The 15,075-nt window shown below is 35.2% G+C and overlaps 1 protein-coding gene across 1 annotated transcript in view; it reads left to right on the top strand.

Annotated features, from left to right (window-relative positions):
• Nucleotides 1-4,909, top strand: part of EIF3E (eukaryotic translation initiation factor 3 subunit E) — a 50,632-nt gene extending 45,723 nt beyond the window's left edge. The window contains exons 11-13 of the mRNA XM_065895075.1: nt 3,123-3,225; nt 3,513-3,647; nt 4,728-4,909. Coding sequence (XP_065751147.1) covers nt 3,123-3,225; nt 3,513-3,647; nt 4,728-4,766 — 277 coding nt within the window. The 3' untranslated portion in view covers nt 4,767-4,909. The remainder of the gene's footprint in view (nt 1-3,122; nt 3,226-3,512; nt 3,648-4,727) is intronic.
• The last annotated feature ends 10,166 nt before the right edge of the window (nt 4,910-15,075 follow it).

Genomic DNA, 15,075 nt, shown 5'->3' with positions numbered 1-15,075 from the left:
TTCCCAGTCTCCAGCTTTAAACTTTATGAAAGTGGGGAGCAGACTGTATGTTGTCACAAACATCTAACATAGTTCATATTTTGTTGAATGAATGATTTGGTTGGTGTGTGGTATTCATGAGGAAGAATAAGAGAAGGCTGGAAAGGTAGATTGTAGCTAAATTGTAGAGAACCATGAAAGAGAAACTTGGAAGTTTGAATTTTATTGTTTTGGTAGAAGGGCTCTATTAAAGATTTGAAAGGAATTTAGGAATAAACTGGTAGTTGGGTTTTAGGACTAAGCTGACAACTATGTAAAATAGATTAAGGAGAGACTCGAGGTAGATTAATTAGAAAATTAGGAAATAGTAATGGAGCCCTAGGGTAGTGACTAGGGTAGGAATCAGACAATAAGTATTTATTTAATTGCCTCCTGTAGACTGTGCTCATTGCTGGATATATAGCAGTGAACGAAGAAGCTATGATGCACGCTCTTGGGGTACATATACAGTCTATCATGAAAGCAGATACTCAGTAAAACAACTACAGCTCTATGAATGCTCTGAAAAAAATAGGGGGCCATGAAAAAATCAAACAGATCTGTCATGATTGGCAGAGGTGTCTTGGAAGGCTGATGAGGGTGCTGTTTTAGCTGATAGCCATGTAACACATAGCTTAGTGAAGAAAAAGGTGGATTAGCCTTTTAAGCAGAAGGCACAGCATGTGCAAAAGTCCTGAAGTGGTTAAAAACATGGTATGTTTAATGAACAGAGGTTTAGTCTGGTTGGTGAAGAGGAGAGTCTTTCAAGATGAGAGTAGTTTGGTAGGGAACTTAGATTAGAGGCAGTGGTTAAAGAGATAATTGACAGGACTTCTCAGTTTGTTATAGGCAGCAAGAAGAGGAATCTGATCAGTAACTTAGGCTTGAGACTGAATGTTTCATTATAATTTTAATTATGTAAACAGCCTGCATAAACAGGTTCTATATTATAATTTTTAAAAATCTGTATAAAACCAGCTATATACAATTAGTAGCTACTAGGAATAACGTCTATTTTGAAAAGCAGTATATAGAGATCTTGAAGATTGGAGTTTTAATATATTCAGTATAAATTGTTTTCATTTGTGCGTTTCAGAGTAAAATGGTCTTGACCTCACTTTAAAGAGTTGTATTTTGGGGGAATGCAGGAGACATACAAAAGAGAAATTGTTACAGGAGTCGATAAAGTAATATCTTTTGGAAAATATGTTCTTTACCTTTAGAATAGCAGCTTCAGATAAAAGTATTAGGCAGTTGCTTACTTTAGCAGCACAGAAGAGAATGAAATTTATTTATTTTTGGCTGCGTTGGGTCTTCCTTGCTGCGTGCGTGCTTTCTCTGGTTGCGGAGAGCGGGGGCTACTCTTCCTTGTGGTGCATGGGCTTCTCATTGCGTTGGCTTCTCTTGTTGCGGAGCACGGGCTCTAGGCACGCGGGCGTCCGTAGTTGTGGCTCGCAGGCTCAGTAGTTGTGGCGCACGGGCTTCATTGCTCCACGGCATGTGGGAACTTACCGGACCAGGGCTTGAACCCTTGTCCCCTGCATTGGCAGGCAGATTCTTAACCACTGCGCCACCAGGGAAGCCCAGGAGAATGAAATTTACACATCTCTAAGTCAAATACCTGCAGGAAACACGAGGAGTTTATTGGGAAGCCACAGGAAACACCAGCTGCAGGAATTTTTCCTAGTCAAAAAAAAAGCCTGGTTCTTTCAGTAAAATGACACACTTCCCTACTTCTAGTAGCTTCAATAAAATAAGGTTTGGTTAGAGAGCAGTAACAAAGAGACTAAGATGAAACCTGATCATGAAATTGAAGTAGTAGTCATGGACTAATTGTTCTTTGTGTTTGCTGAGAATGTGTACTTACAGCAAAATCGACCATAAAAAGACAGACAACAGAATTTGACATGTAAATCCAGGGAGTTTTATGGTTGAGTTGGCTCATACTCATCATGATGTTTTTAACATCAAGGATATTTTAGGGATAAATTTTAAATGATTGTCTTCATAGCTTTAGTTTGTAATTTAGTGTGTAATGATTTTATTGATAGCCTAACTTAATTTTTACATTTTGAATGAAATTCTTCTCTTTGACAATAAACATAAAATAGGGATAGCAGAGATTATATGATTCCCATAAAGGTATTTTTATTAACCTGATTGGTTACTTTTAGGTTGGGAGCTCCGGAATTACATAATTATATGATTGGCAATGTCTTGAATATTTATGTTATAAAATTGGGAATGCAATCAGCTCAGGAATTTTAGTTTATAATATTCTAAGGAATTATTTTGTTACTGATATTCTAGGTGTTTTTTTTTTTTTTCATTAAACCAGTGATAACATTAGAAGGCCTAGCAGGTGTGCAGTATCTTCAGTGAAGACAAGTAAAAGGGGACAGTTAATGTTTGTGTCTAACACCTGTGTATATGCATATATGTATACCATCCTTCTAAATACTATACATGCATATGTAGATACTCTTTCATCAGGTGACTGACTGGCTTACCTACTAGCAAGGCTTGTGTTTGTGTTAGTCCTGATAAATTAAGCTCTGCAGTGGCCTCTTTTTCAACCTGACCATAAATTAGAAAATGCAGATTGGTTGATGACATCAAAGGCTTTAGATCAGGGTCTTGGTGTCTGTCATCTTTTTTCCTCCCCCTCTCCTTTCGGGTTTTCTGTGTATGTGTGTCTGTCTCTTTTCCCTTAAATTCAGTGGTCATTTAGGTTATATAGTGTTCTAGTTCTAGGGAGTGTCCTTAGAATTTATAACAAACATATGTAGCGGCCCTGAGTTTTAGTTACGTGTTACATTTTATTATTCTTACTACTGATGTTCCTTGTAATAGGATTTCTGTAATACAGAATATGGGGCCCTACCTTCAAGGATCTTACAGTCTGGTTGGTGAAATGAGATAGATTGTGAATGGTACAAGATAATAGCACAAACGTCAATAGTGCACTTTTAAGACTCATAATATTTAAGAGAAGGTGACCCATAAGTACCTAAAAGTTTCTATTCAGAGCATAGGTCAAAGACTATGTATGTGAAACTAAGTTTTTAGACCCAGTTAATGTCATTTTTTTCTTTTTTCATTAGCATGTTGGCAGATAAACTGAACATGACTCCAGAAGAAGCTGAAAGGTGGATTGTAAATTTGATAAGAAATGCAAGACTGGATGCCAAGATTGATTCTAAATTAGTGAGTATTATGTTATCTGTGCAAAATACTAGATATCAGTTGCTGATTATTTGATACTTTGGGGAGAAGTTTTTATTAGGACGTTTATTAAGAATTTTTGTTTTAATGTATAATAATTTTCTGAAGGCAACAGCAACCTCCTATTTTGTGTTGTTGGATGAATATTGTCATCTCTGTGCATAAAAATATTTGCAATACACATGTAGGTTGTGATGTCATCCTCATGACTTACCTGAGAAACTTGGTTGTTAACATTACAGGATCAGTTTCCCTCTGTCTCATTGTAGGGTCATGTGGTTATGGGTAACAATGCAGTCTCACCCTATCAGCAAGTGATTGAAAAGACCAAAAGCCTTTCATTTAGAAGCCAGATGTTGGCCATGAATATTGAGAAGAAACTTAATCAGAACAGTAGATCAGAGGTAAGAACCACACATCTTCTCTTCTGTCTGGGATTTAGCAATAATGTAATATAATTGTTATATGGACTTCATTTGAGAACAAATTAATTTTGGTTGTAGCTGATTCTGTATTTGTTGGGGCTATAAACATTTTATTTAAGAAATTACTAAATGGAAAAGGTTTCTCTTAGATGTATTATGCGTTAGTTAAGGCAGCAAAAAAAATTAAGTGTTCCTAGTTTTAACCATAATTGGGTTATTTTTCTTTTACCCTTCCTGTGTGCCTTCATTATCTCATTTCCTCAGTGTTTTTAACACATCATTTTGATACTGGCAGATGATAACTTACATGTGTTATCTCTCAAGTGTTTGAAATTCATTTTCCTTTTATTCAGTAAATCTAAAGAACTACTTCTGTAAAAATGTTGATCTTATATATATTGATTTTATAAAATTTTATTTTATCTGAAAGTCATATTTAATTGTCAGAAAAATATATCCCCCTTTTTGGTAGAAATCCTGCATATTAGATACTAAAGGAATTTGTATGGCCTTGTAATTTTGGGATTCCAAACTACCTCTAATGCTCTTTAGTCATTATGATTATGTATAACTGGAGGGTAGGACATTTTTAGGAAACTGTTGAGGCACATTCAAAGATCTCATTTGATTGAAGTTTTAGCATCAGATTTTGTCCTTAGCATAGTCCTTCAGTTGTAAAAGAGAAGGAAGAATTAGGAAATTATTGTCCTTGCCTTTTCCATCCAAGTCCAGAATAACTGAGCCTGAAAAATAACTTTTATGTAATGGTTGTTTCTGTATGCTTAAGGATCAATTTGTATTGATTTTGGTTATAATATTGGTGATATTGTCCTTGTCATACTTTATAACTGGTGAGAAACTGTATCAGATGGTATTTTGGTGTGTTTTGTTGTTGTTTTGAGACACCTCGCATTTAGTAATTGAAGAGGTTGTTAAAATCTTAGAGAATGGTTTGGGAGGAGTATTGCTAAAAAACTTTGCTAGTATCACTTTTTTTTGAAACTGGCTTTTCAGAAAGTATTTCTTTTCACCCTGTTGATTTCTCTTTGTGTATTTTAGGCTCCTAACTGGGCAACTCAGGACTCTGGCTTCTACTGAAGAACTGTACAGAAAAAAATGAAAAAACTATAAAAGAAAGGTGAAATAATAAAACCATTATACAAAGGTGAAACATTTTATAAACAATTAACATATTTAGCATAAATTTTGGAGAATTTGAATAAAATTGGCTATGTTCATTTATGTCATTATATTTCCTTGTGTATGTAAGTGTGTGATTTTTTTTAAACTTTTTATTTTGGAATAATTATAGATTCACAGGAAGTTGCAGAAATAGTACAGAGAGGTCCTATGCAGCCTTAATCTAGTTTCTCCCAATTTTTTCCTCATGTGTTACTATAATACAGTATCAAAACCAGGGTATTGACATTGGTACAATGGTGTGAATAGCTCTGTACCATTTTATCACTTTTTTGGTAACCATCGCTGCAGTCAAGATACAGAGCTATCATCATCATGAAGATCTCCCTCATGCTACCCCCTTTGGAGTCACACCTACTCCAACCAGCCCTAACCCCTGGCAACCACTCGTCTGTTCGCTGTCTCTATAATTTTGTCATGAGAATGTTACAGCAATGGAATTGTACAATATGTGACTTGTTTGAGATTAGCTTTTTCTACTCATAATGCCCTTGAGATCTCTTTATCCAAGTTACCATATATATCAGTAGTTTGTTTTTTTTTATTGCTAAGTTGTATTCCATGGCATTGATGTACCAGATTGTTTAACCATGTACCTATTTTAGGATATTTTGGTGGTTTCCAGTTTGGGGCTATTAACAAATAAGGCTGCTATTTCTTAATTCCTTAGAGTGGCTCTTTAGTCACTCACTAGGCAGCTGCAGAGACTTAAATAGGAATATAAGTTGAATTTTATAAATACCTCCTTGAATATTTTGTGCGTGTGCGCACATGCACACACACAAACACAGAGTTAAATAGACACCTAAGATACTCAAGAAGTATATAAAGCCCTGCTTGGGTCTCCTTTACCTAGAAGTGGTTTGATGTTTCATTTTGATTGTTGAACTAAAACCCAGTCACAAGAGAAGTTTCTGTTTCTGCTCTCAACAAATGGTACAAAGATAAAAGATACATGCATTACTGTTCTTTTATTTGACACCTGGTCAGGCCACCCTCAACATACAGTTAAATTTGGAGAATACGGGCCAGATTTGGCCCTTGTGCTGTGGTTTGTGGTATTGGTTCTTCTAAACTGTAATCCAAAGGTGTTGAAGCTAGGAGGATTCCTGGTCAAGGTAAACCAAATGCTAATTTTTGATTCATCTATAACCAGTGTTGTGAAAATGCCAAGTTTAGAGGATCACTTGTAATACAAAATGATCAAGGTTCATAGAGAAAGTACCATAAGGTGGCATATCAGTAACTAGATAGAAGCAGACCCTCATTACCTCATGTGTAGGAGCTAATTCCATGGCTCAAAAGTACAGAGCTATAAGAAATGGAGCAGTAGTTTTATAAAGTTGCATGTATTACTCAGGCTATGTTGAAATGGGAAGAATGTTTAAGATACTTATGTTTCCATCCTCACCAGTGACCCAAGGGCAAAACATTCTTAAAGGCATCATTAATATTCACTTTTTATCTTAAGATAGCTCAACCAAGCCATGTTAATAGCAAAGATTTCTAGGTGGTTATATCACTAGCAATTAAAAGCAAGTCTGACAGTTATTTAATACGTCTTAGTGGACCTGTAAAAACTGCAGGGAGGAAAGATAGTATGTGACTATTAAGCATTTACTATGTGTCAGGCATTTTTACACCTATATATCTAAATAACCCTAAGGAAAAGAAAAAGAATCTAACATTTGAGTGCCTCACTTATGCCTGGAAACACTGAAATTTTTGTGCAAATATTTATATATTGTTGATGAGGAAATATACACAGATGGTTACTCAAGGTCATACCTAGTAAATGTTAAAGCAAGGAATTGAAAACAGGCTTTTTCGGTTATGTCACACTGTCTCTCCTTACATCATTATTGCTTTATAAATCCTTCCAGACTAAGTTTACATAGGGTTATGAGATGTATGTTTAGTAGGTTGTAAATGAGAATCTTGATCCACAAAACCATTTAAGTCTCTTGGCACTATTATCTTCAAATGAGAGCAATAGGGTGTTTAGTTTAGTTTTGTTTTTTAAGCCAGTGTAATCATCTGATGCTATTGGCCTCACAAAAGAACCTATTGGAACATACAAAACTTTAATGAATATCTCTGATTTTTTTTTTCTATTTATGTACCACTCCTTCAAGATTATACATTATATGAATAGTTAATGTTCACATTTTCTACCACTTATTGCTTTTCAAATATTGCTGCCCTTTGAAGAAAGATGATGCCACTATGGATTACCAGTATCAATCAGAAAAATAAACTGTATATAACTAATGGCCATTTTTACACATTACCAAACTTTGTTCATTGTTGAAGTGCACATTTGAGGTTTGCATAAAAACAAATTACTTGGTTCTGGATTTAACCTTAAGTTTTGATAACAGGTAAACTGTCCCAGTAAGATGTTGAGCACAAATTACATACTGATTAATTTTTTTGTGCTCTTTATTTTTTTCCATTCAATAATAGACCCTTCTATGTGTCAGCAGTTTTTACAGGCACTGGGAACACATCAGAGAACAAGAGTTCATGAAGCTTAAATAGTTGCTTGTGTATCTTTTTATAAAGTTACTATATATTCACAAGCAGTGTGTTTATGCTTTTTAACATATGAAATATACAAAAGAATATATATAAATAATATCTCCAGTTTAAAGAAAAATAAAATACCCATTTACCAGTATCTCCTACCTACTACTCAGCTTAAGAAATTGAATGGTTCTAGTAACTTTGAAGAGCTTGTGAGCCCCTCACTAATTGTATTTTCCTCTTTGCCCCTGAGAAGTAACCATTACCATGACCTTTGTGTTAATTTCTTTATATGTACATCCCTAGCAAAAATGCCTGGTTTTGCATGTTTTTGACATGTATTTAATTGAAATCATGCTTTGTATTCTGTGGCTTGCTTTGTAAACACTGAAACTTATCCATATTGATTTATTCATGTTGCTGTATTCAGCTGTAGTCTATTCTTTTTCACTGCTTTGTAATATTCCATTGTGTGAATATACCATAATTAATTCATTCAAGGATTGATGAACACAGGGTGTTTCCAGCTTCTTATCTGGAGTTTTTGGAACCAGCCTGACAGTCATGTGTCTGTTAACTGGAATGTTAAATCCATTCCTTTTATTATGATTACTAACATATATGGGTTTATTTCTACCATCTTATTATAAGCTTTCTATATGTTCCACTTTGTCTTTTTTCCACTCTATTTCTTGCCTTCTTATGGTTCCATTTTTCTTTGATCTTCTACTAGTTGGGTAGCTAAACATTCTCTTTTTATAGTGGTCACCCTAGAAATTTTAACTTGTATTTTTTAACTTAATGTCTTAAAATTAATATCTTTGCCCCCTGCCAACAATATGAAGAAAGCTTCGACTGCAGTCATCTTTCTCTCAGCTTGTTATTTGTGTCCATAGTCTGTCCTTTTCATTGTAACCTCATAAATAAGACATTATTTTGTACAATAGTACCCTTTTTCTTGTTCGTTCTTTTTGTAATTACATTTTTTTCCCCTCAGGTTGCTTTTAGCATTTCCTTTTCATTGGTGTTCTACAGTTTTACAATGAGCTGTCTAAGTGAATTTTCTTCTATTTATACTGAAAAGTTTTCACTGGGCCTCCTGATGCTGAAAATGGCTTTTGTGTTGCATTAGTTCTGGAAAATTATCTCTTTGGGTATTTCCTTTTCTTGGGTCCTCAAGTTTTTGAGTTCTCACTCCAGAAGAACCTCCCTCCCTTTCATATTTTTTTACCTCTGTCATCTGTGCTGCATTGCTTTTTGGGTAATTTCTTCAGATCTGTTTTCTAATTCATTAACAACCTCTTCAACTGTGTCTAATTTGCTGTTAAACATCCATTCAGTTTCTTATTTCAGTTATTTTCTACATCTTCGGTAGTCTCTTATCGTACTTTCAATGCCCACTTGTATTCTTTACATTTATTTTATATTTTATGTTTTGAATCTTTCTCTGCCACTACTCTTGCCCAAGCTAGCATCTATCACTTAATGAACACAATAACTTCTGAGTTACTCTCCCTGTAACTATTCTTGACACCCCCCTAATCCCACCCGTTTTCCATATTATAGAGTTCGAGTAATTTTTTCAAATTTAAATCTGATTGTTTTTCTTCACTGAAATTCTTCAGTGGCTCCCCATTGTTAGCCTGAAGACTGAATCCTTTACCTGGCTCTCATTATCTGGCATCTGCTCGCTGCATCAGCCTCATTCATTATATGCCAGCCTCAAGCCCTACTGACCTCAGTCCTTAAAGCAGTAGCTTCAAGCTATTTTGACTGCTGCAGAGTAAGGAAAACATTTTACATCATGACCCAATACTATAAAAATAAACATATTTGATGCAAAAGTTTTATAAAACAATACCCACCTTTTTGATATGTGGTGATCTCTTTTTATTCTGTTCTGTTCTATTGGTTTCATAATCTACTGTTTGATATTAATTCACATTTGAAAAATACTTCTCTAAAGAACAACAGTCCTTCCCTATGCTTTAATGTTTGTAATGCTGTTCCCTCTACTTGGGAATAAATTTTCTCTGCTTCCACTTCCCACTTCCCAGAAGCACACATGTACTTTTTTTGTTATTTTTTTAATATTCATTCATTTATTGATTTGGCTGCATCAGGTCTTAGTTGCAGCGTGCAGGCTCTTCGTTATGGTGCGCGGGCTTCTCTCTAGTTGTGGCACGCAGGCTCAGTTGCCCCGCGGCATGTGGGATCTTAGTTCCCTGACCAGGGATTGAACCTGAGTCCCCTGCATTGGAAGGCGGATTCTTAACCATTGGACCACCAGGGAAGTCCCCGCACACGTGTACTTTCAGTTTATATTTTATTTTTCCTTCAGGACTCAACTCACATCAAAGAAAACTTGACATTTCCTTTCTCAAGATTTTCCTTACCCGCAGACTAGGCTAGATTCTTTTGTCACAGTCTCGGTCTCATTTGTATTATTTACCCCACTATGACTATATTTAATATTTTATAATTAATTGGTTCATTTCTGTCTTAGGCTGTCATTTTCATTTGTTTATAGATAATACGTGTCTTTTTCATTGCTGAATCCCTAATGCCTGGTTTATAGCAGGCCCTTGATAAATTATTGAATGAATGAATGAGTCTTGTTCAGAATTGTACAGTGGAAAAAATGTGGACTTAGAGGGGGAAAGGTTGATAAATGTACCTGTTCAAAAACTTTTAAAGACTTCCACAGCCCTTCTTTCCATGAGTTTAGAGTTGATGTCTGAGACACACAAACATAATACAATTTGGTAAGTACTATTGTATGTGGAAACACTTAGACTGATGAATTGTTGTTATAGGATACGTTTTTATTTTATGGTTAAGGTTAGTTGAAAAGTTGTTAAAATCAAATGATGACTCCAATTTAAGAAAAGTTTCCAAACTTGTCTTTCTGTGGGTCTTGGCTCTTTCTTGGTAATGGTAGAAGGAAAATAGAGGCAGATATTCTAATGATCTCAGATGTTTTCCTTCCTCTCTACTTCCCAGTAGTCAGGAAAACAGCTGAACAACATATAAAACTATTGACTTCTAAAATCACAATATTCTGAACTCAGAATTCTGTTTGTCAGCCTACTGTTGATCCCCACATCTAACCACTGTTTTGTTTTCCATCTGGTAGATGTGTGAACAAAGGAAGAGGTACAGGTATCCTCAAAAATCCTGAAGCATCTTGAAGAGGTCACTTGGGAAGAGACCTTTTAGTTCTAGTATCACTGCTAACACTGGAGCAGTTGAAGCCCTAAATCAGATTTACCTCAGCAGTAGACGTCAGTAGTAAAATACTGAGTAGTAACAACCATCAGTAAGAGAAGTAACCAAGGTCAGGTCCAAGCCATCTGCTAGAGTGAAATGTTTAAAACTTCCGATGAGTCTTTAATTAGACTCTTAGAAAATGGCCTGCTGTTAAACTGTTTTATGTGTTTTCCATGCATAATTTACTCCCATGCATTTTAATTCTCTCAGAGAACAAGCCATCCTCTGGAAAAGTGTTAACTTGCTGGAGAGGTAGCACAAACACTGTTAAGTTTTGTTAATTTTTCATCTCATATATTTAATAAACTGTTGAATTGTTAGAATCTGCAAGAAATAACATTAATCTAAGGCATCTCCTATTTTGGTTCTAAAACTGATTCTTGTGCTGACTTCCATTTAGTCTACTGAGATTGGGAGAACAATGCCAGACTGATTCATTTAGTTTTTAAGTATTGTGAGGACAATTGAGGAGAAGTTGACATTTTGAACTGGGAAACGGCATGGGTACTTAGGCACAATTCCAGGTAAATAAACGAAGTATTGCTTATGTGCATGTGTAAGTCTGATGGCTTAAACGTATACATCGAAGATTCCATGTGGATCTAGACAGCAGCTGTTTTGAGGACCCAGAGGTATGGCTTATGTGCACAATGGCATGGAAAAAGCAATTGGATCGCAGAAACACTTTTATTTAATCAGGACTTGAAATCTGGTGCTCTTCTGAGGGAATAAAATATAGTATTGTATTGCTTTTATTTGTGGACCTTTTTTTTTCCTTGCCTTCTACATTGCCCTTTAAGCATAATAACCATAATTTCTTCATCTTTGTACTGCCTAAACAGTAGGCATAATAGTAGATGCTTAGATATTTACTCCACTACCTATCTGTTTATTCAGGTACACAGGTGATGTTTGGTAAATATTAAAGCAGCAGTCTAGCAGAGAGGGCATTGCTGTGATTCCCTCTGGTTTCCTCAACTTAGGGCGTATGTAGCTTTTCATTTTATTTTAAAGACAAATGGTTTGCATAGAGAGGAAGCACTGATTAGTTGTGTCTTTGTTCAGTTGGCTAATTAGGACAGAGCTGTTGGACCTTCTGTGCATAAGCCAGTTAGTGTTTCTCCACTCCTAGCCACAGATTTGCACCTTGAAACTTTGCCAGCTGTTTCCTAAGTGCATGTTATGAGATGCCAGGAGACTAGAAAACAGTGCACGTAGATCTGCTTAAAATCATCACAACTTTTAAAAACAAAGCAAACAAAGCATAAAGCATGAATCCCATAATGGCAAATCAGAAGCTTTATCTTTGTATATTGAAAGGTCAATAAATCGGTGTTATATGTGCTGCTGTCATTGTAAACACTACGTTGAGAGGGACAAAACTTAAGAAGCTATGACAGGTATTGGAACTTTTGTTATCATTCTTACTTAAAATTTTAAATTTCTGCTGGTGAGTTAGAATAACCAGGCCTAGAAAATACTGGGCAGACTGTGGATGGTTTCCTTGATTCAGAAATCATCCAGAGTTCTACATGATCAGTATGTTTTAATAGATGACATAATTAGAGAACATTCTTGGTTGTCTAGGCATAACTAGACACAGTTATGGGACTTTGGGCCTTGTTCTTTGAAGATTTGTAGGACTCAAGTGCGGTTTCACTGAACAGTCAGTAATAATGCCTCATATTTGCTTCATTTTCACTTTTTGTTAACATTCACCTGTAATGATTTACATCATCTCAAATGAGTCTCAAAACAGTCTTGTAACTTGGACATTATTGTTCAGGTTTATCATTTGATCACCTGGCAGCCTTTTCTTATCTGACCATTAGTGACTTAAGGAACTCTGGGAAGAACAGTTGACTATATAGTTTAAAAAAAAAAAAGTCCCATACTGACAACATTATTTCTCTTATAAGATGCTATTACATTCTCTTATTAGAAAATAGAATGAAATTTAAGTTCATCATTCATCAAAGTTAAAAACAATACTAAAACAGTTTGCTCCCTTCTAGAGCATCTAAAGAAAAAATGAGAGAATTCCCTTTGGCATCTCTGGGTATTTGAATAGACAACAAGGAAGAACTGTAGCTTTTTTTTTCCTTTTTCTTTTTTTCAGCTAAATTATCCTAAGAACACTCTGCTCCGACATAGGAATGCCAGTGGAATAGGAGATGGTAACACAAGATGCACCAGGAGACTCGAGGTTTTGTGTGTTTGAAACTTATATTCTACTATAATGACTAAATTGTAGAGAAGCAAAACTAATGTGTGTGTGTTTTTTTTTAATTTACCCAATGTTTTTTGGGTTTTGTCTTCTAGGAGCAGACAAACTTCTTTTGTTTTTTGTTTGCTTGTTTGTTTTTAAAAGTTCACTCTTAAATTTTATAAAACAATGTAAGACAAGGAAAATTAAAAAGTTGTCCTACATTAGAACAATATATTTGCTCAAAATAGAAATGCCAAAGACATATAAAGGTATAAAGTGGTATGCAGTGTTTTTTCACATAATTTATTTACATTGGTAAGACATTTTTTTGTCTGTCAACTTTTAATTTCACTATAAACAAAAGTGAAGTAAATACACTTCACTGAATTTATCAACTGAATACTAGATGGGGCCTCAGTATTTAAAAGCATAACTCTCTTTTTAATTCAAGAATAATTATGCTGGGTTCTTATGTATGACTGGACAAAAAAACATGCGGTTGTATGTTTTGGCATATGTTCTTCCAGATTTTTCAGTGATAGTCATGATAACCAACAAAGGAAATTTAGATTGGAAGGCCTTTTTCTGTACAAGATTCTAATAATCACCCTAAAAATAATTCCAGCACCTATTGGTTACTTTTACTTGAAGTCCTTCAGTATATATATATACATGACATAGAATCAATGACATTAAGTGGTGGAGAATAGGGATGTGGAATTAAGAAAAATTAACTTTTGGAACAGATACCTGTACAATACCATGCTCCTTTCCAGCTCCACTGTTGTTACCAGAAAAAGATTTGGGTAAGTAATAATGAAATTAGTAAAAATATAATGTTTTTATGGCAGACTTTTTTTTCTATCAAGCTTTTTCCCCCTATCATTCATGTTTAAAGCTTTCCCAAGCAAGCAGAATGAAAATTGTAAATCTTAGCTTTAACGTATATTATTACCATAAAGGAAAGGAATCTGTACACACATACACAAACACACACACACACACGTAGAACAGCGATGTGGGTGTTGTGCAATCAACAAAACTTGTGCAATAATTAAAGAATTTTTAAACTGAAGATTAAATTGGAATGTTGTTATAAACATAAGGGAAATGGCCAACATTTTTCGTTGTATCAAAAGAAAACTCATTTCTAAAAATAAGCACCCTCTTTGTGATGACCCTTTAAAATAGTTTTAAGTGATTCCATTCACAGATGAGCTTTTGGGTCTGCAGCCCGTTGCTGTAAGTGGTTTGCTCTTTGATCCTGTAGCCTTTAATCAGGTGTGTATAGAGAAGAAGAAAGCACTGGCATGGCGATATCACCCTCCAGACATCTCTGAAAGTGAACATGCCATGACTAAAACAGCCTGCTGGGTCCTGAAAGGTTTCCTTTGGTGTATGAATTTAAGAAAACATTGCTAAGCTTTATTTTACCAAATTGAGGCAAACATGGACCTTTCTAAAGTTACCAAATTTTAAAATCACCTTTACCAAAAAAAAGTGTTTCTATCTTCCATGTTTCATTTTAAGTTCCCAGAAATTAGAATTAAATAAAAGGATTGAGAATGTTACCTAGTCTTAACTCTACCTTCAGTGTTCAATTCCTTTGTAATGCAAAACTGATTTAGTGTAATCCTTTTTTTGTTTTTTTTTTTTTTGTTTTTTTTTTTACTTAGAGTGTCTTGGATAGTGCCGTCAGAAATGCAAAAACCAAGAAATTATTCTTTTTATTCCACCTCCCACCCCACTCAGATCCACACTTCTTATCACTACTGATTCTGTTGTTTAGATACCAGACCTTCATCCTTTCTTCCAGGTCCTTTTTCTCTTCCTATGGAAACAGTTTTTTCCCTGATAACTTAGTGACTTAAGAACTAGGTTTGAGTTCTTCTTTACCAGACATAAATTGTTATAACTTGGCCTTGGGCAAGTTACTTAACCTCTCTAAAGACTTTTTCCGATACATATTTCGTAGGGTTATGGGGTTAAATGAAGCAATTCATGCACAGCAATTAACACAGTGCCTGCCCTCAGTAGCTGTTAGCAAGCACTCACTATTTCCCTGTTTGCCCTTCCCCTCCTTGCTTCCCTCACCTGCTCTCCTCACCCTCCTTTATCCTTCTCCCTCCCTGCCCTTCGTCCTCTTCCTCCTCCAATTTGAGTGAATGCTTGGCACAGGGTAACTACTCAATGAAGTGGTAG

The sequence above is a fragment of the Phocoena phocoena genome, chromosome 17, assembly GCF_963924675.1.
Source record: "Phocoena phocoena chromosome 17, mPhoPho1.1, whole genome shotgun sequence".
Lineage (NCBI taxonomy): Eukaryota > Metazoa > Chordata > Mammalia > Artiodactyla > Phocoenidae > Phocoena > Phocoena phocoena.
The sequence above is the reverse complement of the archived record's forward strand: the minus strand, read 5'-3'. Positions and strand labels throughout refer to the sequence as shown.